Source organism: Dasypus novemcinctus, chromosome 23 (assembly GCF_030445035.2).
Source record: "Dasypus novemcinctus isolate mDasNov1 chromosome 23, mDasNov1.1.hap2, whole genome shotgun sequence".
NCBI classification, from domain to species: Eukaryota; Metazoa; Chordata; class Mammalia; order Cingulata; family Dasypodidae; genus Dasypus; species Dasypus novemcinctus.
Window position 1 is genome coordinate 39,370,735 of NC_080695.1, and position 26,593 is coordinate 39,397,327.

Genomic DNA, 26,593 nt, shown 5'->3' on the forward strand with positions numbered 1-26,593 from the left:
TGTAACCATAACCCAGATCAAGATATAGAATATTTTCAGCACCTCAGAAGCCCCTTTATGTACCCTCTGTGTAAATACCTCCAAAGATAACCACCCTTCTGACTTCTATCACCAATTATTAGTTTTACCTGTTCTTGAACTTCGAATAAATGAAATTACTCAGTATGAATTCTTTTGTGTCTGGCTTTTCTTACCCAATATTGCTCATGAAACGGATGCATGTTGTTAAACATAGCCGCAATTATTTTTTAAAAAAATTGTCTTGCAGTATTCCCATTTGTAAGCATCACAATTTATTTGTCTGTTCTACCATTGATGGACAATTTTTGGCGCTTATGAATATACATTTTTATATATGTCTTTTGTCAAAAATATGTACTCATTTTTCTTGGGTAAATAACCAGGATTGGAATTGCTAGGTCCTAGAGTAGGCACATATTTTAATTTAGTAGAAATTGCCAAATAATTTTCCAAAGTGGTTGAATCAATTTATACTCCCTCCCTGACCTAGACCATGTATGAGAGTTGTAAATGCTTCATATCGTGAGATTATGTCTTTTTATTTTTAGCCATTTAGACTAATAAAAATTAATCTTTTTATTTTAGACCCATGTGGTACGTCTGTAGTGGTATCTCTTTTTGGTTTTAATTTGCATTTACCTTTGATGGGAAGGCCATTGAACATCTTTTCAGTTGCCTATTGTCCATTTGTGAAGTCTTTTTTGAGTCTTTTTTTAAATATTGGGATTTCTGTATTTTTCCTATTGATTTAAAGGAGTTTTTATATATTCTGAACAAGAGTCTTTTTTTTCAGCAACTTTATCCAATCTTCCAAAAAATATGGAAACCTTCACAAATTTGCATGTCATCCTTGTGCAGGGCCATGCTAATCTTCTCTACATCGTTTCAATTTTAGTATATGTGCTGCCAAAGCGAGCACGAGTCTTTTTTTTTTAAAGATTTATTTATTTATTTAATTCCCCCCCTCCCCCCGGTTGTCTGTTCTCTGTGTCTATTTGCTGCGTCTTGTTTCTTTGTCCGCTTCTGTTGTCGTCAGCGGCGCCATTCCTGGGCAGGCTGCACTTTCTTTCGCGCTGGGCGGCTCTCCTTACAGGTGCACTCCTTGCGCGTGGGGCTCCCCTACACGGGGGACACCCCTGCATGGCAGGGCACTCCTTGCGCACGTCAGCACGGCGCATGGGCCAGCTCCACACGGGTCAAGGAGACCCAGGGTTTGAACCGCGGACCTCCCATGTGGTAGACGGATGCCTAACCACTGGGCCAAGTCCGTTTCTGAGCACGAGTCTTTCAATAGTTTTACCTCCCCAACATTTACATACACACATCACTTCAGTTAATAAAAAGGCATTCTGATTCTATTAGTGAAATAAAAGTATTTTTCTTTCCTTTTTTATAAAATGATCCCAGGCAACATAATATATGACACACTCATTTCATATGTACACAGTGGGGCAGGGCCCAGAAACCCAGCCTAATTTTCACGAGCTTACACAGAGCGTTCCTGTTTGTCCGGACTGGGCTCCAGAGCAGGTTTCAGTTGGTTGAGCAAGGGTAGGGAGAGGAGGGGAGGGCTCACAAGATGGGCTGATGGTGAATCTGCACCAGCCCCGGTGGCCCAGGACGATGGGAAGCACAGAAAGAAAGACAAGGCAGAAACAACCCCAGCTGGCTGGTTTCTAGTTGCTCCCACAACTAAGCTGGATGCTCACTGTTTACTGCAGTCGGCCACGTGGCAGGTGCAGGGGACCCAGCAATGGCTGGATACCAGCCTCATCCTGAGGGGCTCTAGGAGAAGAGTTAGACAAGCCAAGTAAAATTATGAAAATATTACTTCATCAATCGCAGCAAAGTTACCACACCAATGCCAGATGTTAGTAATAGGGCGGCGTATGGGAACTCTCCATTTTATGCCCGATTTTTCTGTAAATGTACAACTTCTCATAATTTTTTTTAAAGAGTCAGACAAGCGAGCAAGGACTCATACTGGAGTACTAAGTTCAGGAAGAGGTATGCTTGGTCAGGATGCGATGGGAGGAAGGCTCCCAGCTCTTGTTGGGTCCTGGGAGCTGATAGCATTTGAGCTGGGTCTGAAGGGATGAGCAGGAGTCACGAGGAGAGGGTGGCAAGAAGGAGGCTCCTTCGGTGCAGGGCTTCCCAGTGAGTGACCGGCCTGTGGCTGCAGTGTAGGGTGTGTTGAGAGACACGGCAGGAGTGCTAGGGACCTGGGGATGGCCCTGTACACAAAGGAGAATCTTTGCTTCCTTGGCTTCCAAGGAGTCTTGGCTCCTGGCACAGTGTTTCCAGGGGAGAAGCCGTGGGTCACAGCTTTCCAGTGCCTCTGGCTGCCATGGCCAAGAAGGGCGCAGTGAGCGGTTCTTTGTAGCATGGCCTTTCTGCTTAGAGGAATCATTATTTCTGACCCTTCCCCATGGTAACTGCTCCCACAAAGTTGAGCAGGCAGTCGGGCATTTAGCAAAGACCTGAGACCGAACAAAATCAGGGTTCTTTTCTGCCCAACGAACTTCAAAGACCCATTCCTGAGACACCGGGGTTTCAATGAGAGAATGTTTTTGTTGCTAGTGCACAGCAAGGAGGTCGGATGTCTAAGGGCTAACACCTGCCTCCCCCAGCTGCAGTCATTCTGATGGTTGCATAATATACAGGTTTAGGAGGTGTATACTCATGAGTAATTGGGGTGGGGCTGGCTCAGTTTCCTTCATGAATAAATCATTAAGGGGCTTTCCAGTGATCCTAAGACTTTAAGGTTGTAAAACAGGAGGGGGGTGGGTACAAAACGGGGAGTCAGTCACAAGGTCTTTACAATCACAAGACAAAGGTTGTAGAGGTTTACAATCACTGTCGGAGATCAAGGCCTCAAGATAATAGTTGAGCAAGTTTCAGTAATTTCAGGTATTTACTTTTACAAGGCATTAGAGAGTAAAAAGGCATTTATATAACGATTCAGTAATTATAATCTTTGGCTAATTCTTAACCCTCTGTTACAGATTCAACACCAGGTCAGTCCCTCCCCTCCCCTCACCTGAGTATTTCTCTAAAGAAGAGCGACCTCTGGTTCCGTGTTGTTTTTCTTCTGGAGTTGGGATCTGGAAGACAGGAAATGGGGGAAGAGGGTCCCCCTGATGCCCAGATTTCTGGGCTTGGCAGGGAGAAGCAGAGCTGGATGCCAGGGGTGAGGGTGCCAGGACCAGGGTGGGCACAAGGTTGGGGTGGGCTGGAGCCAAGGCGGGAGGGGCTGCTTGTAGGGCACACCTGAAGGACTTGGCTTGCTGCAGGAAGCTTCTGGCCTTGGTAATCTCCTGGGCCAGCCTCTTTAAATCATCACCTTCAAAGAGCGGCAGGACAGGATCCTTGAAAAGGGGAAATGAGTAGGAAGTTAAATCCATTTAGTGACCTTGGTGGGACCCGAAAATCCACAATCTCAGGAACAGAATTTTAGAACTAGTTGAATCCAGCCTCCCAGTGCAGGAAATCTTGTGGGTCTTAGCTTGCATGCCTTCAGGGATGGGGAGCTCACTGCCTCCCAGGGCAGTCATTCTGCAAATGGGACATGTTGAAATAAGAGGCTGAGAGTTGGTATAAGAAATGGGGAAAGGCAAATCAAGATGGTCTTTGAACTTCTTTGCCATCAGCACCTCTCTGGGGCCTGTAAAACAGAACTGGCTATATGCTTTTTAGCTCATTGTTATTAGGTGAAATCTCTCAGCTCTGTCTCCATTTCTGCTAGGAAAATGGCGCTCCTTATATCAACTAATGAAATTCCAGAGCCTAGCCTTAAAAACAAAAGTTCTCATAAGAGAATCTAAGAAAGAGGTGAAGGTATTCCTTCTTGGCCGCGGTACCTGGGGAGGTCCCATTCTGCATCCAAAATGATTCACAGAATTTGGTCTGATAAGGTAATAAACTGAGAACCTCCGCTACATCATCAAGTTTGTTTTTCTGTGTAGTAAGGCCACTTGGGTGAGAATTCATTCCTTTTACCAACTTGTTCCAGTCTCTGTATTATTTGTAATATTTGTCCCTAGAAGAGCTACTTGAACAAAGGGCTCATGTAAGGCACCCAAGCTTCAAAAATCACACCAGGTCCTATGAGAGTAACCTTTAACCTCCCAAATGAAATCTCGGATTCTGATTGGTTGTCTTACTTGATAATCCTGTTGCCCTGGAAATGTGATAATTGATAATACTGTGTTCCTAAAAGGTATAAATATGTTCATAATTTCTCTATCATTTTGGAAGAAGATCATTTGGAGTTTCCTCTTATCCCATATGCATGGAGGAACTCTGACTTTACTGGATTTGTTATTTAATGGATAATTTAAATATCTGTGTTTCAATGAATTTAACCCAGGAAGACAGAAATAAACGGGAGGTAAAGCATAGAGTTTAAGAGCACAGCTGCCTGGGCTCAGGCTTTGCCATTTACTGTCACTTTCAGTATCTCTCTACACCTCACCAAGCCTCGGTCTGTTCATTTTTAAATAGGTATAATGATGGTTGGAGGATTAAAGTAGGTCATCTTGAGAAAGCAAAGCACACAGTAGGCACTCAATAAATGTAAGCCGTTTCTATTAGTAAATGACCCTTCCAAACCCTGCTTCTTCTCTACCCTTGGCGACAGTCAGCTTAAAGCAGCAGGGAAACACCATCCCTTTAGCCAATACTCTGTCTTACAAGCAGAGATCTTTTTTAGGTAGGATGACAAAACCGCGCCTGCTGACGTTTTGCTGAGCCAGTTCAACAGGCCTCACCGCTCCACCACCTACCCCTTCATCAATGAAGCCTTTGGTCAGCAGGCCACGAATTTTGGAGAGCGCGTCTTCACGAACTGGGCAGTGGTAGCGCCCGCCGGTGAGTGAAGCCAGCTCTCTCAGGAATTCAACCGCTGCCCTGATGGGGTTGGAATAGATGGCTGGGGAGAAGAGGCCCCAGTCAGCTCCCCAAGCAAGAGCCCCGCAGCCCCTGGGTCCAGGGGAGTTGGACGCTGTGGGGCCTGAGGCATCACCATAGCCAAGAACTCTTTCTCCTCCAGTTTATGGGCAACGATAATATCACCATTTAGCCTGGCCTCCCTCAGAACACCTGGCCAGCATGCCTTGGCCCCCTTCCCTTATTGTTGGACCTGCCAGGGACACTAGTATGACTGTTACGGAGCTCATAGTTTAGACCAAGAAGCCAAATATTTTCCAACCTACTAGAATGTTCAGTTTTGCTTCTCTGAAGAAGCTGAATCTCTCTTACCTAAGGAATGTTCTTCTGTAGTGAGCGTCTATGAAAATGGCCAGAACGATGCTACATTCATCTGTTATGTTTTTCTCTCTCGTATTTTTTTTTTCCCTTCCTAAATATTCACAACTGTGTTTCCAGGAAAGATCAAGATGGAGAGTAAAACATGACAGCGTGAATCGGTGCAAATCTGTTTCCACGCAGGGGAAAAGCAGAAGAGCATGGCCTCTGGATGGTGAGCTAGGCACAGAGAGGTAGCTTCACTCTGTACCGTATTAGCTGTCCAGGCCCCTGAGAAAAAAATACATCTCCTAATTTCTGACTCCCAGGACTGGGGGACCAGGGAGATGGGTGTGTGACAGGAGGCCCTGACGAGGTGAGGAGGCTCAGACCTCCCCCCGCAGGCAAGCTGTCCTGGGGAAGGTAAAGCCCAGCCCAGACTTCTTATTGCTCACCTGTCAGAGCAGTTAAAGGAAATAGTGTGCACCTTCACATCTCGTTTCTCCTCGAGTCTTTGGACTTCGCTTAGAATAAGGCTACAGCTGGTGTCTGGCTTCCCATCAGTCAGGAGGTACAATCCTTCCACGTCGTGAAAACTGAAAGCTTTCTGAAAGAGCCGGGGAAGGTCGGCCGGCTCAGGGCCACAGCCAACCAGGAAGGGCAAAAACCGATGCCCGAAGCAGGCTCCTGCTATCCCCGTGGAAAATGATTCTGATCCGATCCCACTGACTTGTCTGTTAACATTGGGAGACCCCTCTTTCTGCTTAAGACAGACGGAGGAAGCTGCTGAGGTTTAGTAGAGTCTGGCGCCTTAGACCACTCAGCCATTCTGACACGTGGATAGTAGAAAAATTACAGTCCATTTCCTAGCTGGCTAACCCTGAGCAAGTTACTCAATCTTTCTGAGCCTCGGGATTGTTAGCTATAAAGTTGGAACAATGAGAATCCCTTTCTCACTGGGTCATTGAGAAACAAAACAAAATAGTACTTTGTAAATTCTCAAGTGCTTCGTAAATTCTAAAGCGGCATGCAAACGGAAAATGACGGTCTTAATATCAACAGAGATGGTTTTTTGGGGGAAGGAGGGTGTGGACCTCGATGGTCGAACTTGCCAGTAATGCTTGTAAGACAGAGGTGCTCCCCTGAGCTTCTAGATGGGTCACCCATTGCATCGCCTTGTGACACGCTGCATCTGTGCTCTCCACCAGCGTGTCCTGCCATGGTCGCAGGTCCTCTGCAAAGCCGAGCAGGTTAAAGCTGGGGGAGGAGGAGGAAAAGGGGGGGGGGCAGAGAGGGAGAGAAAGAGGCTGTTTAGAACAGGCCAGTCTATGTGACTATTGTGACGAGTAATAGAAGAAATTCTAGCATCGAGGTGGAGAAAGTGGCCACAGTAGTTGCTGAGGGCAGGGAGAGGGTAGAAGAGTTGTGATATGGGGGCATTTTTGGGATTTGTCCTTAATGATATTGCAGGGTCAGATGCTGGACTTTATATCTCGTGCCATAACCCACTGAATGTACTGGGGGAGAGTGCGAACTACAGGGTGAACTATTATCTGTGTAGTGCAGCAGTGCCCCAAAACGCGTTCACCGAGTGCGATGAGTGTGCCGCAATGATGCGGGAGGTTGTTGGTGTGGGAGGAGTGGGGTGGGGGAGTGGGGGGTATGTACGAACCTCTTATATTTTTTAGTGTAACATTTTTTGTGATCTATATATCTTCAAAAAAATAAAATTTACAAAAATGATGTGGTGGGGAGTGGGTTATATGGGAACCTCTTATGTTTTTTTTTTTTTAATGTTTTTTAAATGTAACATTCCTTGTGATCTACTAATTTTAAAAAATTAAAAAAAAAAAAAAAAGAACAGGCCAGTCTATACTGAATTCCTGGGGAAGTAGCCTCTGTGGAGACTGTTCATGGGTATCAGGGAAGACCCCTACCGAGAAGCTGTGGCCCCTCTTGGCGTGGGGTGTGGGCCACCTAAGAATGAGAAGGTTGGCACTGAAGATTCTAGATGCAGCAAAAGGGAAGTAGATTCAAATCCCAGACCAGCCACTCCCTGGTTATGTTATCTCGGGTGGGCAAATTCCTCAACCTGTCTAAGTCTTAGTCTCCTTATCTGTAAAATGGAGCCTGTTGTGAGGGTGGAAGGGACTTGTGCAGGTAAAGTGTCTGGTATGTGGAAATTACTCAATAAATGTTCACTCTTATTAATAGGCAGGCAAGGACGAACCCCACACAGCCTAGGACCTGAGGCTCCCCTGCTCCCATTTTTAAAAAATCAAGCACTGTTGAAGTCCACATTTCAGGGTCACACGGCAGTTTCTTTATTCTATTTGCAACTGTCCCTGATCCAGAGTTGGATTTATAAAAACTGCTGCAGCAGAAAGCAGCGTTCTTTCCTGTTCCAATAGCCTACTCAGAAGAGCCTTCCTGGATCCCTGAGGCCCTGGGGAACTCTGAGGAGTGAGGAGGGAAGCCTCGGGAACTCCCTCATGGATCTTCCTGAGGCCCCCACGCCCCCACCCGCACCCCTGCCTCCTACCTCTCACAGTGCTTCCGCAGCTGTTCCCAAATCAGCAGGATCAGCTCTGGCTTCACCTGCTGCAGGTAGGAGCCCATGGACCCCGACGTGTCCAGCAGGACGCACACTTTGCTCTCCAAAATGGCACCAAAGAGTCGGCGGCTCCCTGCTCGCAGGTGGGTGGAAACAGAGGCAGGAAAGGAGTGTGTGGGGGGTGTTGTTCCTCCAGGGCGGTTTCCCTCACTGTTTCTATCAAATATCCAGGCTTGCAGCACTGGTTGCCTGACAATTTATCAGATGTCAACCCACTGGCAGATGGCCTTTGAGGTGCTGTGGAGGGGGCGATTGTCCCAGGGCAGAGTGGGTCAGTGAGTCTGGGCATCAGGAGATCAAGATTTCATGTCTAGTTCTGCCTGCAGTGACTTGCACATCTTGGGCTTGAGTTTCCTCCTCTCTAAAATTAAGTGGTTGGACTAAAGAGTGTCCTGGTATTGTTTATAGCTGCAAGAACAGTTAAAGAGCATGTAGTTGGTCAGCTGGTCAACCAAAATTAAGCGAGCATCCATTATTTTACCAATCACTGTGTGGAGTACAAGGCAAACCAGAGAGGGGCCCTGTGCTCACATTGCTTACAGTTGGGCAAGGAAGATAGAAGTTAAATAAATGATGACAACTCTACCAAGGGTTAGGAAGGAAGAGATGATGTTATGGGAGCATGCAATGGGAAGAATCAAAAGTAGTTGGATATAGGCTGGGGAGCAGAGAAGCTATGACTGACGGATGAGGAGCAGTCAGCCAAGGAAAGAGGTGGGGTGTGGATGTCATGCCAGATAGAGGGAATGGAGAAAAAGCCAACGTGGGGAATGGAAAAAAGGTGGGAGGGAGAGACCCATGGGGAAAAGAGGGACACAAGTTAAACCTGGAGAGGTTGTAAGGGGTTTGGAATTCTCCCCGAGGAGGACCCAAGGCCCAGTGACTTGCCCAGGAGCAGACAGACCAGCAGTGGCAGAGCCAAGATTCAAACCCAGGCCTCGTGCCCAGGCTTTAATCCGGCTGCCTCTAATCCTAGTCCTTCTGGTTCCACAAGGCCAAATGGAGACAACACATGAAAAAGCCAAATAAACAGAAGACGGTGCGTCCAGTGTTCTCTCAGGATGCCTCTAGGATGTCATCGGAGGCAGTTGGAAAAACTGAAAACAGACACACAGCTCCCCGGAAAACCTGGTGGCCTCAGCTGGCTCGACCCACTGTCCAGGAGCCTCCTCCAACCATCTGGGTGTGGCTTCTGGCAATGCTCACGTCAAGATGAGGACATCCTGAAGCAAGGGGGGAGCTCCATGAGGATAACCCTCAGCCAGGCAGGCAGCCAAGGGCCCTCCAGCCACAAAGGCCCACTGATCCATCGTGGGAACCAGGCAGAGCAAACACCTTGCAAGCCAATAAGCCCTGCCACTTTACTCCCACCCCCACCCCAAATCTCTCTACCTCTTCTCACTTCAAACATCTCCAGCTGTCCTAACCCTTCACTCAGGCTCCTGCTAGGTTGCCCTGATTCCCCTTCACCCCTTCAATGGTACATTTTCCCCACAGCAACCAGAGGATTATTGCAAATGCTGACTTGATCACTCTCCCTTTATTAAAAACCTTTTAATGGCTTCCCGTCACTCTTAGGATAAAGGACAATGTCCTTACCACGGCCTCATCTCTCTAGGATGATCTCACCCTATCCTCTTCTTTGCCTTCAGTCTTCCCTTGGGATTAGCCCCCCTGCCCATTTCCTACCTTCCTTCTCTTCACCCAGTTAATGTCTACTCATTCATTAGATCTCTAAGAGGGTCTCTCTGCACCATGTGCCTTTCCTGCTCACACTTGTCACAGTTGTGATTTTACACTTGTTTGTGAGACTCGGTTGACATCTGTCTCCTCCTAACCATATGCTCCATGAGCTCAGGGACCACATTGGGTTTTGCTTTCCATCATCTCCCAGCACCTAGCAAGAGAGCAACATTTACTGTTGAATAATGAATGAATGAATGAAGCATCCCCTGGGTAAACGTTGAAGTGTTGGACAAGATGATTGAGTGGGTTCATGTATGTGAGGCAGGCAATTTGTACTATCAAAGAAATAGCCAAGTGGTCTTCACACGCTGGTAAATGTGAGTTGGGCCTGGGGAGGACCATGCTGTTTCTTGGCCCACCTCAGCCTCTGATCTGAAACTATACCTGGAGCATGCAGCCCCCTCCAGGGGCTTCGGGAAGCCGCAATCATTGCCGTACCTCATTGCCCGTGGGTTGTTTATACCAGGTTCTACTGCAGAGGACTGGACCTAGTGAATTTGCACAGCACCCTGATGGACCACAGGGGCCACCTGTAGGATCTCCATAAAAGGCTCCCTCCTCCTTCTTATTGCCCTTCCAGGCCCCAAAGCCTGAATACTTCTTCTCAGGTTTTTGTTGTCTGCCCAGTCCCTTGGACTTGACATTTCAGACTGTCTCTTAATTCCCAGCCCTGCTCTTCTGGGTTGTGAGCTTGGCTCTCCTCAGCCAGCCCTGGTCATTCTCCTGCTTGTAAAGAATGGAAGGCTTCCCCTCCATCATGACCCCCTCACCACCTTGACCTTCATGGACCAGTTGATGGCAACCAGTCATCTCCAAGATGAGCCCCCTGTGCCATCCATAAGGGTGAAGTATAAAAGGTGACCTTGAAGAACAGGCCTAGGTGGCCCATCTGTCATCCAGTGCCCTACAAATAGCACCTGCCCTGACCTTGCAACACAGAAGTCATGTTGTACCTGGATGACCATCCTGATCTAATCCCCTGACCTGCCAGCTCTTGAGTGCCTGGGAAGGGCTGACCCTGGGGCCCTGGGGCTAGCCTTCCATTTGCCCTTATGCCTTGGGACAGCAGGCAGGCTCACCGGACAGCAGCCACTGCAGCCTCTGGACATAGCGCTTCATCACCTTCTCCATGCATGTGATGTATGCCTCGATTTCCCTGAGGGTCCACTGAATGTGTCTCAACATTCCCTGGATGATGGCAAGCAGAGGCACATTTCTTACCATTGGCATTTTTTTACTTCCCCATCAACCACTAAAACAGCTACTCCATTTGTGGTTAATAATTTCCAAAACATCTCTTAAACATTCATTTTTAAATTTTGGTTTAAAAGCTCCCCCCTTCCCCACACACACACTTTTATTGTCCTACTAGGATTTATGGTTCCAGGAAGGAGCAGGGGAAGTGGGATGATGGTTTTGTGGCAGATGCAATCACTGTAATAATAAAAGACATAGTCTTTCTAAATTTTCAAGTGGAAAACTCTTAATGCCAGGTCAGTTCAATTCAATTTCAAACTTCAAAACTTGGTTGGAGAGGGAGAAGCATGACAAAACTATCATAAAATTCTTCTGGGAAATAAATTTGAATTTCTTTTTAAGGCGGTACCAGAGATTGAACCTGGGACGTCATACATGGGCAGCAGGTGCTCCAACCACTGAACTAAACTTGCTCCCTTTTTAGCTTTGCAGTTTCCCTTAAGGTTGATAAGGCAGTATAAAAGGGTAAGGAGAGAAAAGAGCCATGGTTAGATTTTCATTTTGTTCTGAATTTACTTGTTCCAGTGTCAAAACAATGTAAAAACTTTACCCCCAAACTGAAAATCGAGAAAAGAACTCCATCCCCACCACCATTCCACCTCTACCATCCTAACAGAACCCTCATCAGTATTGGGGGCACAGAGTTATTGGTGGATACTTCGGCCACAGCTCGTGCTGTCAGCAGATGTTTCTACTTCTCCTTTCAATGAGCCCTTCTCTGCCAGAGTGTGCTCCTCAGGTGGCTCCTGGAGGGTGACTGTGCTTCCAACAGGATTCTACTTCTATTGCCTGAGGGCAGACCCACTTTAGGGACCACGTGGGGGGCACCTTGGAAGCAGGGATATAAACCATGGTGTCATACATTCACATGGAGCTTGCCCCAGCACACTCCTCTCTGCTATTTGTGAAGATGCAGTACTTGGGGGAGAAAAAACAAAAACCTAAATGAAACATTATGACTCACGTTGACCTCTACGCTGGGGAAGACACAGCGGTATTTGGTTGAGGCTGACCTCTGTGCTGATCTTTGATGAGTGCAGTTGGGACCGAGGTGTCGAGAGATCTCTAGCTTAAGTTTTTTCAGTCCATAATTGGCTATCCACTTTAAAATAAAGAAAGAACTATTAGGTAAGCAAGGCTCAATGGAATGGTTGTTTGACTCATCTTTATTGAAACTACATATCCTAAATCTGTCTCTCATGGTAGACCTGTGGGGTTTCCTAGGAGCTCACTGAGCATCCATGGCATGCAGATTCCTTCCCCAGCTCTGGGGAGAGATGCACGAAAAATTTAGGAATGGGAAACAAAATTGACTGAGCACCTATACTCCCTAGTCTAGTGGGCACTTTGCTTCCTCAACATCCATTTCAATGCCCCCAACCCCTGCCCCCCTACATTATTTGGGTGGGAAGCCCTGATTGTTGAAAGCTCAGAGTGTAAACCAATTAGGGTCATCTAACTCCTTGCCAAAATGATGGATACAAGAATGGGCAGGCCCATCAGAACATAGAAACCAGCACCCCATAGCAACCAGCATCCCTCTCAGACTTGTACTGATGGATAGTTATGGGAAGAAAGCTGTTCTGTCTTCTAGATATGAACAGGGAGGGATATTTCTGTTGCTTGAAACTCAAAGCATATGACACCACATAGTGTTTTACACAAAATACACTTCAATTAGCCATCACATCAATCCTATTAGATGGTACAATTGTCTTCATTTTACAAACAAGGACATTGAGATTGAGAGTAGCTAAGTGACTGGCCCAAGGTAGCTAGGAAATGACAGGCACAGATTTTGAGCCTATGTATTTATCCCTTATCCCACCTGCCACATGAAGCTGTCATCCTAATCAGATGTGTCCTCATTTTCAAGAATGCCCACCCTCCTTGCTTGGGGGCCAGGTACTGGTGCAGACAACTTAGTACCTCTTGGCTTGAGCAAATTTTATCCTTTCTGGGCAACTGAATAGAAGGGTTAGTTCTTCTTACACACTTTCCCTGAGGGTACTTCTTGTAAACTGAGCCTAGGAGAAACACAGTAAGGTTATCACCTTGTGTACCTCTTACCACCTCACCCACACACTGTTCCCCTTTTCCATGCCAATTTTCCTGGTCAATCAAGTCAGTTGTAAAATTCCTTAGGTGCAGTTTGCTGAGAGGTGGAAAGGGAGGCTGTTAGGTGGATGGGAGAGGGCTGCTAAGGACCTCCCTTCTCCACACACCCATGACTGGTCTCTGGGATCTGTATCATTCCACAGGAATCAGTCAGGCTGGGCTCTGGGACTCCAACCCCTCCCCTTCTTCATCAGCCTCAATGCTAAGGAAACAGATCCCATCCACAGGATCCCAAGGACCTCAGGAGGTGTTATACTCAATACTGAAAATTCCCACTCTCTCGCTGGTGCCAAGACTTTGCATCCATTTCCCTGGCCTGGGAGAGCCAAGCTTCTTGAGGCTGGGCCTGCCCAGGGGCAGTGTGGTCCCTGACCTGGGGTAGCTGCTGCCTGGGGAAGGGAGGACCCTCCTTCCCAAGGGGCCTGCTGATCCCAGAGGGCAAGGGAGCTTCCCAGACTTTAGTGCAGGACAGTTGACCTCTCACTTACCCATGTTATTCCCTGTATCTGTGTAAAACAGTGAGAGAGAGGTCTCTGCTTCTTTTGACCTGGTGGTCTTCCTTCTCCTTTCTGCAGTCCATTCTTTTACTGGCTGGGCTGGAACTAGAGGACATTAGGCCTTTTGGCTGCAGCAGCCCTATGGGTTCACCGTCCAGTCTGGCTTAGGGGCATCCCAGTTTCAGCAACGCTCTGCCCTGAATGATGGGGCTCCAACATGGCCTCGAGGCACCCCAATCTCTGGCCTCACCTAGATCAGCAACAGCTAGAGCTACCATTGAGTTCTGATGTTTACCAAGCATGCTGCTAAGCACTTTCCATACACCATTCCATTTTCTCCTCAAAAATCTCTGGGTTACAGATGAAGTAAGTGGGTCTCAGAGCTATTAAGATATAGAGCCAAATTCCACCCTGGGTCTTGCTAACTCCACAGCTATGCTCTGCACCACTCTGCTATGCCTTTGGCATTAGAAATAAGATACAGGTCTTAGGTTCTCTGAGCTGAGCACTTGCATAAAGATATGGATGCCCCGTTAGATATGGATGCCCCATTAAAACCAGCTGGCATGTTACCCTTAGCCCTTTGGAAGCTGAGTTTCTCTGTCTGTAAAATGGGGTAGTAGAGACCCCACTGCATGAGATTGTTGGACACTTTCACTGGGCCAATCTTGGCAGAAGGGCTGGCACATGGTTAAGACTCATGGTCACAGATCCTTCTTGTTGCTTTCATCATCAGTACAGACTCCCCAAGGCACTGGGGCAGCCTTGGCCATGCCTGTGCCATCTCTCTGTCCCCCAGCCTGACCGTGACTGAGTCTCACCTGGTGGGATGCCTGCTTTGCCGCTGAGTGGACGCCATTTCAGGGCTTTCAATGGGGGACTCTTCTCTCTGCCAGGGTCCTCTTTAATGACCTAGAAAACAGGCAGTCTTTCTCCTTAGTGGCCTGGTCTCTGCAGTGGTCATTGCCCCAGTCATTCCAGCCTCAATCTGCCAATTAGAAAGCTTTGCAGTGAGCGGCCTGGGGAAAGAGATTCCTCAGGGTATGTCTGACCATCTTCTGCTGAAGATTAGGAAACATTAGGAGGGGCTCTGGACTTAGAGGTAAAAAAGTGACCTGTGTATGGTGAGTGTGTGTGTGTGGGGGGAGGGAAATGCTAGGACAGCTGAGAGATACGCCTCTCAAATCTGCCAGAGCTTTCTTCATCATCTCCCTTCTCTTCTTCCTACGAGATTGGGGTTCTGGCCCCCAGCATGATAAGCACCCATTCAGGTAACTTCTGTGCCCTACTGGGCACTCAGATTTAATGGAGGAGCTCCTTCGTTACCGTGCATCAGTGGAATGTGGCAATAGTTAAACAGTCACCAGGGCCCCAGGCCAGCTGAGGCGGCCTCTGAGCGATGCTCTGTGGAAAGGCTTGGGACCTGCCACCCCAGGGAGGCCCCGGCCCTGCTCCCGGGAGGCTCCATTAGAGGCCTCTGTGTGGCCTGAGCCTCTTCACCCTGAATAGACTCAAGAACCACTGAAGCCCAAGAGGCAGAGCCGGGGTTGCTGAGTTTCACCACAGACAGATGCTTGGGAAGGCGGGAGGGCGGTGTGCCTGGGCTGGCTCCCCACACCCGTGGAGTTCTTGAAATGAGGGTGGGGTCTGTGTGTTCAGAATCCCCAGGGACTGAGTCACTCACTATCTGGGATGGATTTCCTCACTCAGAAAATCTGCTGTGTTCACCAGGCCCGGCTCATTAGTGAAAGGCTTGGGAGCTCCCAGCTTCCCTTGCCCCTCCTGGTGCTGCGGCACAGTCACCCCTCGAGGGCCCTGCTGATTGCTGAGGTAGGGTGGGTGCTTTATGCAGCTGTGCATGGAGGCACAGGTGCACCCAGGCCCTTGTCCCATCAGGCCCCTTGGGCAGTGATGGCAAGAGCCCAGGAGACACCTGAATTCCTTGGTCCCAGAAACCCTCTGGGATAAGCCCTCCTGCAAGGGTGGTTAACACCCTGGGGTCCTTAGCGCTGGGTTAGGGAAGAAACCTGGGCTAGGCAGAGCAAAGTGTGATTGGTGGTGGGGGGGGGGGGGGTGCGGCAGAACAGGGGTGGCCCCAGGACTGAGAAGCAGGTGCCTCTGGAGGCCAGGGCTGGCGGCACCCCCGGGAGACCCTGCCCCCACCCTTGCTGGTCATTTTAGGCTCTAGGAAAGACCAGGAGACTAGGTGGGAACAAAAGCCTCTCGTGTTACAGTGGGGAGAGTCAAACCATTCTGACCACCGAGGGGGTGGCGGGCTTGGGAGGACAGAGTTTCTTGGGCTGGCTTCTTTGTGTCTTCGGCTTTTCTTTCGGGAGGGCTGCATTTTCCAGGACTTTTGCCGACTGGTTCTTCAGGGAGGACACCAGTAAGGCACACTGCAACGGGATTGGGGTTGGGAGGGTCAGCTCACCGCTCGGCCACTCTGCCTCTAAGCACTGGGCAGACAGACACATGCTGGGGTGACGGGTCCATGGGGGTCTCTGGCATCTCCTGGACTCCCCTTTCTGCCCCTGAAGTGCCACCTGGGGCTGAGAGCACTGTGGGCCAAGCCCATGAATAGGAACAACTCCCATGTGTGGAGGGTCTGGGTGGACCCAGGCTGTGGCTAGTTGAGGCCTTGTGCTCAGAACTCTCAAGCCAACCAGGCCAGAAGCCACCACCTTCCCCCCACTTTACAGAGGAGGAAACCTAAGCTCCGTGAGCTTAAGGGACTTGCCCAGGGCCACACTACCAGGCAGAGGAAAGTTGTTCAAACCCACATGGGTCTGGTCCAAAGCCAGTGCACTGTGAGGCCATGGAGGGCGGTAAGCCGGCCCTTGACAGCACGACCCAGAGACTGGAGGAGTTATGGTGGAATTCTTGGTTCCTTTTGCCTACAAATTTCTCATTTGCCTGAAATGTTCTCCAGGAATTATTCTCAACAAAAGGACCAGAAGACCCCATTAAAATGTAAATCAGCTCCTAGGAAGGGTGGGTTAAACAATGAAGGCCCTTCATCACATTGCCAGTGAGTCTGTCAGGTGAGGGTGGGACTGGTGTGCACAGAGGAGAGGGGTTTCAAAAACCCCAGAGGGACCCTCTCAGGGAGCACAGCCAAGGCACATCCAGGGGAGCCCAAGGGAAAGGACATGGGGATGTGGAGCAGCCCACAATCTGAGTGAGGAGAGGAATTGTCTCTGCCAATGGCAGAAATTAAAATGTGAAGCAGGGGAGCAGATGTGGCTTAAGCAGTTGAGCATCACTTGGGAAGTCCTGGGTTTGGTTTCTGCTGTCTCCTAAAGAAAATGAGCTGACACAACCAGCTGACGCAATGAGCTGATGCAATGAGCAGGGAGCTCAAGTGGTTGGGCACTCACCTCCCACACAGGAGGTTCCGGTGTCTCCTAAAGAAGATGAGCAGACAATGAGCGGACACAAAGAGCAGACAAATAAGGGGACAAACGAGCAGTCAATGAGAAGAAACAACAAGCAGATAGACGAGGGAGCCACCTCAGGTGGGGAGAAGAATTAAAAAAGAAAGGAGTTAAAAAAATGTGAGGCAGACTGGAACTGGACAGGGGTAATGGCTGCACAACATCATGACTGGACCTAGTGCCACAGAACTGTACACTTTAAGACGGTTACAAAGGTCAATTTTATGTTAGGCATAGTTTGCCAAAGTTAAAAAAAAAAGAGAGAAACTTAGTACAAACAAAGCAAAAACCTGGGAGGCAGGATGTGCCTCCTTCACAGGCTCCTCAGCCCAATTCCTTTTCCTGGTGGGAACGGTAGGCAGAGGACACAGCAGGTCAAGGGCCCTGCACGGGAATGTGTTTAGGGATGACCTTGATGGGATCAAGGGGCTGCAAGGAGGCCAGGGGCTACAGCATACAGACCCAAACCCCATGACTTATAGGAAACACCCATGTCTCCCAGGAGGCCTTGGATGTCAGTGGGACACGAGACATACCTTTTGGGAGTAGTTGGCGGCCTTTTCCATCTCAGACACGATGGCGTTGATGTCGTCGCTCTCATAGATGCCTGGGGACAAAGCACGTCCCGAGCGTGAGGAAGGTACAGAGTCCCCCCAAAGGGCCCCCACCTGGATGCACACCGGCCACGTGGGGGTGACCCAAGATGAAGGGTAGAGTGGGACCTCCATGCGAAAGGCAGGCTCAGCGGGGTTCCCACCAGTGGGGCAGGCCTTGGGACCCAGTGCCCAGGCACCCAGCCAGGAAGAAGTGAAGTGTCAGGAGCAAAGGTCCTGCTACTCTGTGAATAAAAGGATCCAGACGGGCTTCATTAAAATAGCTAATATCCATAGCGATTATTGATTTATTTGAGAGGGACTAGACTAGAGTGTAAGGTCAAGAGCACAGCTTCTGAAGTGGCCCGCCTTGGTTCACCTCCTGGTTAAGATACGTGCTCCGAATCTCAGCTTTCCCATCTGTAAAATGGGATCATAGTGATACCTACTTCATAAAGCTTTTGTGAAGAATGAATCACAGTGCATGTAAATGCTTAGAACCTTCCTGGCATGTAATGTTTGTCATGTAAGTGTTCGCTATTATTAGTAATAACCACCAATAGTACTGACTTCAATGTACAGGTTCAGCCCTTTTTCTATAGAAAGAGCGAGCTGTGGAGAGGGGTCCCAGAGCTCCAGTCCCGCTTACGCTACTAACTGTGTGCCCCACTGGCAGCTCATGTCCCCGGGAGTCATTTCTTCATCCGTAAATCAGGGAGGCTGGAGTGCACCAGTGAGTCCAATCCTCAGCCACCCCCACAGCACTGTCATGGTTTTTGTCTTATCAGAGCACCACCTAAGCCATCATTTAACCAATTTGAATTTTTATTTAAAAGTATATTTTTAAAAAAATGCATGTCACTGCTCACAAAGGAAAGTCAGTGCTTTCCTAAGAAATGTTAAAACAAGCTTGACTCCCACGTGTAAAAGTCTTGCTCCATGTCCACCTACAACTATATTTCGAGCCACCTATTGTGAACGCACAACCCTGTGGGGAACATTGAGCTAGGGGACCTTTGGAGCCCCTTCCAGCTCCGACTTTCTAAAATATTTTGAAGTGGTTTTACAATTTTTAAGGTCGTTTTCAAATTCAGCATTTCTGGACTCTATGACATCAAGAAGCTGTATTGGTGGTACAACAGCTGTTTGGAAAGAAAGAGGCAGAAGAGCCATTCAGTGCCCACGCACCTGTGTTTCCAAACCAGTGGAAACGGCCGCAGGCAGCCCGGGTGGCCTCCCTGTAGGCGGCGGCCGTATCAGCACGGCTGGCGTAGCAGGCAGGGGGCGTGGTGTCCACCTCCGCCTCCCCCACATAGAAGAGGCACACGTTGAGCTGGAGGTCGCAGCCTGCACAGGCTTCAGCCAGGTAGGCGCTGATCCTGGACTGCGAGGGAGAGAGAGCAGGAGGGGTCCAGAGCTGAGGGCTCGTCAGGCTGCTGGTCTCGGGGCAGCTCTGCCTACTTGTCTTTCTAGAGGGCTGTGTGTCCGGCCTAGGATTTGGCACTGACGGTGGAGAGGAATGAGCCTTGGCCACAATTTCAGCCACTTAATAGGGTATGGCCCCAGGGAGGTAGACCCCAGGGCCTGGGTACCCCAAGTATGTTTGGGGATCAGCAGCCTCGACATCACCCGGAGGTCATTAGCCCCGCCCCAGGCCTGCGGAACCAGAACCTTCCTTGTAAGGAGCTCCCCAGGGACTCGTCCGTGCATGAAAGTTTGAGAAGCGCTGGTTTAGAGAAACGTGCTGGAGTCATCGGTTGCAGGCTTCCACCTGGGGGCAGATGTGGGGTCCCCAAGGATAACGGGTACCCAAGACGCCGTACCCACCATGTCCTGGTCGGGGATGCCCCCCACGAAGAGGTAGATGCCCTGTGATTGGTGTTTGTCTTTGTCCTTGAAGTCCACTTCCAGCGCCTTCCGCAGGGCCCCGAGCACGTTCCTGCTGCCCCGACAGGGCAGCTCCAGGGCCCACCTGGGGAGGCAGGGGAGGTGACGTTGAGGCTCGCCCCGCAAGGCCCCAGAGGCGGAGCAAGCACGTGTGCACTGGCGGGGCCGCAGCGACCGGAAAGCAGGTGTTTTCTGACTTTTGCGCACTTTGGGATTATCTCAATCCCAAGAGGCAGGACCCCAGAGAGCCACAGCCTGAGTGGGGGGGGGGGGGGGGACCCGGGGTGGGGCCGAGCCAAGGCTTCCCTCAGACACTGCAGCCTCCCGCCACCTACCGCCAGGCGCTTTGTAAATTGTCGTGGCTCACGGGGACCATCTCGGGCCTCCAGCTTTCAATCGTGCTTCCAAACCTGGGAAGGAAGGAAAGAGGGCTTGCTCTTCGGCAAGAGGTAGGCGCCCTCGGTCATCCAGCCTTTGGGATCCCCAGGCTTTTAGGGGGACAACATTCTGATGACACCCCCAACTTGCAAGGACAGGCCAGCCCCAAGATTCCCTTGCTGAGATGATGCACATGTGCCCACACAGGCGGGATGAGCGCAGAGCTGGGGCTCTCGGCCAGGACACCGAGGACAGAGCTGGCCCTGGCCTGCCTGCCTTCCCGACCCGCTCACTGTCACAGCGCAGTGCCCTTCCCCAGGGGAAACTCCCGCCCCGTGGACCCAGCAACTGCTCCCTTTTAAAACTTCTCTTGCTCTGGTTCCCCTCCTAGCACATTTCCACTGTTTGTACAATCGTTTTTTTATTTCACTCTGCGTGTCTGATTTTCCCCTGTGAAACAGGCGCTTAGAGCCTTGGGAAGAGGGTTTCTCGCCCTTATTGAGGAAATGGTATTGCTGCTGGTTCCAGGCTAATTCCTCCACCTGGGCTCCTGGCCTTGTCATCTCCAGTCTTTTCTGAGCTCTTGTGCCGTAGGACACACACTCACACACACCCTCACACTCCCAACTTGTCTTCCCTTCCCCCTTCCCGATGGCCTCTACTTGCTTAAGCCTCTCCATACTAAAAATAACTTCCTCCTTCCACCCAGTGCTCTCTCCCCTTCTCCCCCTCTTCTCCTTCTCTTCCTCTTCCCCTCCTCTTCCTTCCTCTCATATTCTAACCCCACCCCGGTCTCCTGATGGACAAGTTCCCTGGAAAGACAGTAAAGCACCACTCCATCTTCTATCACTCCTCACCCTATTAAGCCAGACTGCCACCTGGGAAGTTCTCTGGCAAATATTAACAACGACCTCTTTTCTCCCCTCCAATGCAAATACCATTATTATACTTTGATACGAAGTCCAACCTTATAAACCCTTCAAATAGAATTTTAAAAATTCTCCTAATTTTTTACAGTCTAGGCCTGCACGTGGATTATTCCACACAGCTGTGACTCTGTCCCTACCCCTGGCAAAGGAGAAAGTTGGAAGAAGCTTCACTGGTCCCTGGTGCAAAGAGGACAGCTCGAGCCTCCACAGCTTACAGCACCAGCTACATGCTTGGCTCCTCCTGCACAACCAGCAAGGGAGAAACAATAGAAGCCTTAAACTAGAGAGAAAAACTGCACCCAGAAAAAATACTCTAGTAAGCCAGATGTGAAGACACCAAACAAAAATTACAATCTACACCAAGAAACAGGAAGTTATGGCCCAGTTAAAGGAACAAGATAAGCCTCCAGATGACATAAAGGAGTTGAGACAACGAATCATAGATGTTCAAACAAATCTCCTTAATGAATTCAATGAGATGGCTAAAGAGATTAAGTATATTAAGGAGACACTGGATGAGCACAAAGAAGAATTTGAAAGCATACATAGAAAAATAGCAGATCTTATGGGAATGAAAGGTGCAATGAATGAAATTAAAAAAACCCTGGAATCATATAATAGCAGATTTGAGGAGGCAGAAAAAAGGATTGGTGCACTTGAAGAAATGGCCTCTGAAAGTGAACATACAAAAGAACAGATGAAGAAAAGAATGGAAAGAATTGAACAAGGTCTCAGGGAACTAAATGACAGTAAAAGGCATGCAAACATACGTGTCATGGGTGTCCCAGAAGGTAAAGAGAAAGGAAAAGGGGCAGAAGGAATATTTAAAGAAATAATGGTAGAAAATTTCCCAACCCTATTGAAGGACATAGATATCAATGTCCAAGAAGCACAATATACTCCCATCCAAAAATATCCAAATCGACCAACTCTAAGACACATACTCATCAGAATGTCAAAGGCCAAAGACAAAGAGAGAATTCTGAGAGCAGCAAGAAAAAAGCAATGCATAACATATAAAGGATATTCAATAAGATTAAGTGCTGATTTCTCACCAGAAACCATGGAGGCAAGAAGACAGTGGTATAATATGTTTAAGATACTACAAGAGAAAAACTTCCAGCCAAGAATCCTATATTCAGCAAGGCTGTCTTTCAGAAATGAGGGCGAGATTAGAATATCACAGATGTTTATCACAGATAAACAGAAACTGGGAGAATTTCTAAGCAAGAGACCAGATTTTCGGGAAATACTAAAGGATGTGTGCTAGAGCCTGAAAAGAAAAGACAGGAGAGAGGGGCATGGAAGACAGTCTAGAAATGAAGATTATATCAATCAAAGTAACTAAAAGTGTCAAAAGAGTGGTGAAAAGAAAATATGACAGATATTAAGACAATAAATTTAACCAATGATGTAAAGCACTTGTCCTCAGAAAACTGCAACTCAATGTTAAACAAATCAAAAAAGGCCTAAATAACTGGAAGAACATTCCATACTCATGGATTGGAAGACTAAATATCATTAAGATGTCAATTCTACTCAAATTGATATACAGATTTAATGCAATACCAATAAAAATCCCACCATCATTAAAGAAAAAATTGAAAACACAATCATTAAATTTATTTGGAAGGGTAAGGAGTCCTGAATAGCCAGAAACATCATAAAAAGGAAAAGTGAACCCTCATCTCCAGACTTTAAATCATAACACCTACCTATAGTGGTAAAGACAACATGGTATTGGTCTAAAGACAGACACAATAGACCAATGGAACCAAATTTATGGCTTAGAAACAGACCCTCACAGGTATGGCCAAGTGATTTTTGACTAGTCTGTCAAATTCACGCAGCTTGGGCAGAACAATCCATTCAACAAATGGTGCTGAAAGAATTGGATATCCATAGCTGAAAGAAGGAAAGAGGACCCCTATCTCACACCTTATCCAAAAACTAACTCAAAATGGATAAAAAAATGAAAATTAAAAGCAAGAACCATAAAACTTCTAAAAGAAATTATTGGAAAATATCTTCAAGACCTGGTGGTAGGTGGTGGATTCTTAAAGGAGATCAGAGAAGGACTGAGTGGAATACTGATGTTTAATTTATGTAGAAGTTTTAATTAGCTTTACTGTAAAATTGTGGAAATGTATAGAGTGGATGGTAACACACAGTGAGTAACAGCTAGTTTATAAATGGGGATGTGACTGAAAATGGTAGTCTAGTTATATAAAGGCCAACTGACAGAATGCTTGAGAATAATCTAGGAACTGGATAGCACAGTAAACCAAGAGGTGTGTGAGAATTGTGGTTGATGGTACAGTTGCAAGAGTGTCCTTTGTTAGCTAAAACAAATGTATATCACTACTGCAGGGTGTTGGGAATGTGGAGAAGCATGGGAAAAATACAGCTGGAGTGACCTATGGACTGTGGTTGTTAGTAATAATATAATATTCTTGCATTTTTGGGAAACATGTACTGTGTTGATACTGAGGAAGTATGGAAAATGTGAGTCAAATATACACTATGGACATGGCAATAATCAGAGGATATTATTTTATCTGTAGTAAATGACGCACCACATTGTGGTGTATTGATGGAGACCTGTTGTTTGGGAATCACTTGCATGATTGTTTTATAAGTTTACAACTTCTGTCACAAAATATATATATAAATAATAGGGTGGGTTGGGGGAAGACACACCAGATGTAAGATAAGAACTATGATTAGTAGTAAGATTTTGACAATGTTCTTTCATAGTTTGTAACAAACGTCTCATGACAATGCAAGGTGTTGGTGGAGGGTTGATGTATGGGACCCTGTATGATGTTATGTATGTTTGCTTTGTAAGTTCACAGCTTTTACTATACACTTAATTGTTTATCTATATTCATATATAAATGATATAAAGATAAAATTGGATTGGTTAGGGGAAAAATACTTTGTTTAGTAGTAATATTTTGACAATGCTCTTTAATCATTAGTTAAAAATGTTTAAACACAATGCAAGTTATTGGTGGTAGGGTGAGATATTATTTATATTTGTTTGATGTTATATATGTTTGTTTTGTAAGTTCACAACTATTATACATTTATTGTTTATGTATGTTTATGTATGAGTGATATATTTCAATAAATTTTAAAAAGTTCTCCTAATTTTATTCCCCAGAAAAATTTAACTAGCCGTTCTATAGCCTCTCAGATTTAAATAAAATGTATATGTAAATATACTTTTCAGAAATGGAATTGTGCAATATATACTATTCATAACCTGCTTGTTTCCATTCATTTGGACTGATTGAGAACATTTTTCTATATTAACTTACACAAATCTCCCTCATTTTTTAATTGTGGTTATATATATATTTATATATATAACCCATTATTATTATTATTATTTTTAGAAGGTACTGGAGATTGAACCCAGGGCCTTGTATATGCAAAGCAGGCATTCAAACCATTGAGCTGCATCCACTACCCATTCCCTCGTTCTTTTAAATGCTTGCATGGTATCCCACTGTAAGAATTATTTTACCAGTTCCTTCTCAATGGTCTTACCATTTGTTTCTAGCCTTATCTGCTATTATTTCTCTACATTGAAATTCCTGTGCATTTTTCTTTTCACACTCATATTTGTATTTCCTTGAGATAGTTCATAACAATTGAAGGAACAAAGAACATATACTTAAAATTTTTTTTAAATACAAAGGGCTATATCAAATTACACTCCCACAAACAGTCACCAGCATTGGGCATTGTCAATCTTTTAAATATTTGCCAACCTGAATTGCAAAAAAATTCTATCTCACAGTTTTCACATCAGTGTCTTCTCTCCCCAAATTCCACAGAGTCCTTCACGCCTCTCCTTCCTTCTTTGCTTCCGCAGGATCTGACTCCGTCTTCCAAAGTCCTCCTCCCCTTGGCTGCCCCTCCACGCTCTCCTGGCTCTCCTCCCACCTCCCTGGCCGCTCCTTTCTGGTGCTTTGGACTTCCCCTTCCTCCGTCCACCCTTCAAAGGTCTGCGCCTTGCGTGTTGTCTTTGGTCATCCTCTCTCCCCTTTCGTCTCTCTAAAGGTGCTACTCATGCACGCTCAGGTTTTCAACCATGTAACCGAAATGCTGGTGGCTCTAAACCCCCGATTTCCTGCCTATGACCCCTCACTGCTGCTCCCAACAGGACATCTATTGAGAATACCCAAACTCGAACAATCCTTTACATCCCCAATTACCCATGTTGAGGATTGATGATACTTATCAGTAGAATTTTGGTATATTCAGCACAGGGTAATTTACCCGGCCTAGGAAGTTAGGGCCTTTAAAAGGAATGATACCTTCTGCTCTGCTGAGCTTTCTCAAGCCTGGCTTAGGCGTGATTCAGGCGTGATTGAGATAGGCCCTTAGGTTTCTGGAGGTAGGGAGGAAAAAGAGCTAGTGACTGAGAGTATAAAACTCAGCTCTGCCACTTGCTATGTGTGAGCCTGGGCAAGTCTTTAATCTGGAGATGAGATGAAAAATGGAGATGATAGTAATATTAAGATCATAGTGATATTGTTGTTAAGGGGAAATGAAATAGTGTAGATAATGTACATAACACCACACTTAGCACTCAATAAGGGTTTAAATACAGAGTTGTGATGCTAGTGATAGTATGTGTTGTAATTGTTGAATTTGCTGCTAATTATTGTTATTGTGCCTGTTGGATGGTATATTTGGGGAAGAGCAAATGATGGCCCTTGTTTTTTTAAATTTTTCTCTATTACTATATATACAACCTTACATTTTCCCTTTTAACCACACTCAGAAATATATATATTATATTATATTATATTATATATTATATTATAATATTATATTTCAGTGCTGAGATATAACACTTATTTCTTCAAATGCCTAGGTCATATATTCCTTATGTGTATTCTCTTCCATATCCCCAAAGCCTAACACAGCTCTCAAGAAAAGGTACTTTTGGGAAGTGGATGTGGCATAGGCAACTGAGTTCCTGTCTAACCACATGGAAGGTCCATGGTTGCTGGTGCCTCCTAAAGAAGACAGCAAGCTGGCATGATGGGCAGCCACAGTGAGCTGGGGCAGCCACAGTGAGCTGGCGCAACCAGGTGACACAACAAGAGACACAGGGAGGAAAAACACAATGAGAGATACAGGAAGGCAGAGGACCAGAAGTGGCTCAGGCGATTGGGCACCTTCCTCCCACATCGGAGGTCCCAGGTTTGGCTCCCAGTGCCTCCTAAAGAAACAAGGAAGATGAACAGACACAGCAAGCATAAACAACGAAGCGGTGGGGAGAAATAAATAAATAAAATCTTTAAAAAAAAAGGCACTTTCAGTAAGTTTGCTGAATGACTGAATGAAGAAATAAATGAATGAAAATGATCACCAAAACATGTGTCCAAGAATGTTTCTGCAGAATTTATTGGGGAAAGATAAGGCTCTGGGATAGAAAAATATTTAATAGTAATAGCTGACAAGAGATGTGTGTGTGTATCTATATTGGTAATTTAAATTTAGAATTGGAATCCTAAATGTTTACAATATTGTGGCTTGCTAGAACTGAGCTGGGAACTAGGGACTAAGACCAGGACATACCTGGTGACCCACCCTTTTCTCGTTTCTGTTTATCAGTTTGAAAGCCAAATGGGGCAATGGAATGGGTTACTCTACCCGGGCTGATAGAGCACTGTGTTTTGGGGACACTTATCACCTTCGCCCCAGTGGGACAGTCCTGCCACCACTAAATTATTCAATGCCCCAAACAAGCGCACCCAAATCAGATAAACCGATGGCCATGCTGGGGCGCTGGATGCTCTTTACATCTGCCGCCCAGCCGCCTGCCAGCAGCCCCAGCACAGCGACCGCGTCC

General features: G+C 47.0%; 1 protein-coding gene and 1 non-coding gene across 40 annotated transcripts in view; both read right to left on the minus strand.

The window, feature by feature from the left end:
• Positions 1-273: 273 nt before the first annotated feature.
• VWA3A (von Willebrand factor A domain containing 3A) overlaps positions 274-26,593 on the minus strand; it is a 68,086-nt gene continuing 41,766 nt past the window's right edge. For 10 of the 39 annotated variants that reach the window (XM_071211282.1, XM_058286289.2, XM_071211271.1 and 7 more), the window contains 17 exons: positions 19,747-19,821; positions 19,352-19,496; positions 18,713-18,908; positions 17,468-17,538; positions 15,756-15,893; positions 14,319-14,409; positions 13,489-13,602; positions 12,812-12,909; positions 11,847-11,984; positions 10,705-10,813; positions 7,808-7,952; positions 6,378-6,522; positions 5,721-5,872; positions 4,806-4,929; positions 3,292-3,389; positions 3,062-3,125; positions 756-1,806 (listed from right to left, as the gene is read on the minus strand). In XM_071211282.1, coding sequence (XP_071067383.1) covers positions 3,074-3,125; positions 3,292-3,389; positions 4,806-4,929; positions 5,721-5,872; positions 6,378-6,522; positions 7,808-7,952; positions 10,705-10,813; positions 11,847-11,984; positions 12,812-12,909; positions 13,489-13,602; positions 14,319-14,409; positions 15,756-15,893; positions 17,468-17,538; positions 18,713-18,908; positions 19,352-19,496; positions 19,747-19,821 — 1,891 coding nt within the window. In that variant the 3' untranslated portion in view covers positions 756-1,806; positions 3,062-3,073. Of the gene's footprint in view, positions 1,807-3,061; positions 3,159-3,291; positions 3,390-4,805; positions 4,952-5,720; positions 5,873-6,377; positions 6,523-7,807; positions 7,953-8,095; positions 8,288-10,704; positions 10,814-11,846; positions 11,985-12,811; positions 12,910-13,488; positions 13,603-14,318; positions 14,410-15,746; positions 15,894-17,467; positions 17,539-18,712; positions 18,909-19,351; positions 19,497-19,746; positions 19,822-26,593 lie in introns of those variants that run through there. The other 29 variants (XM_071211273.1, XM_071211264.1, XM_071211272.1 and 26 more) reach the window with 10 other exon arrangements.
• Positions 835-940, minus strand: LOC111763731 (U6 spliceosomal RNA). Its single transcript, XR_002796542.1, has one exon. It is a non-coding gene; the product is annotated as a U6 spliceosomal RNA (small nuclear RNA).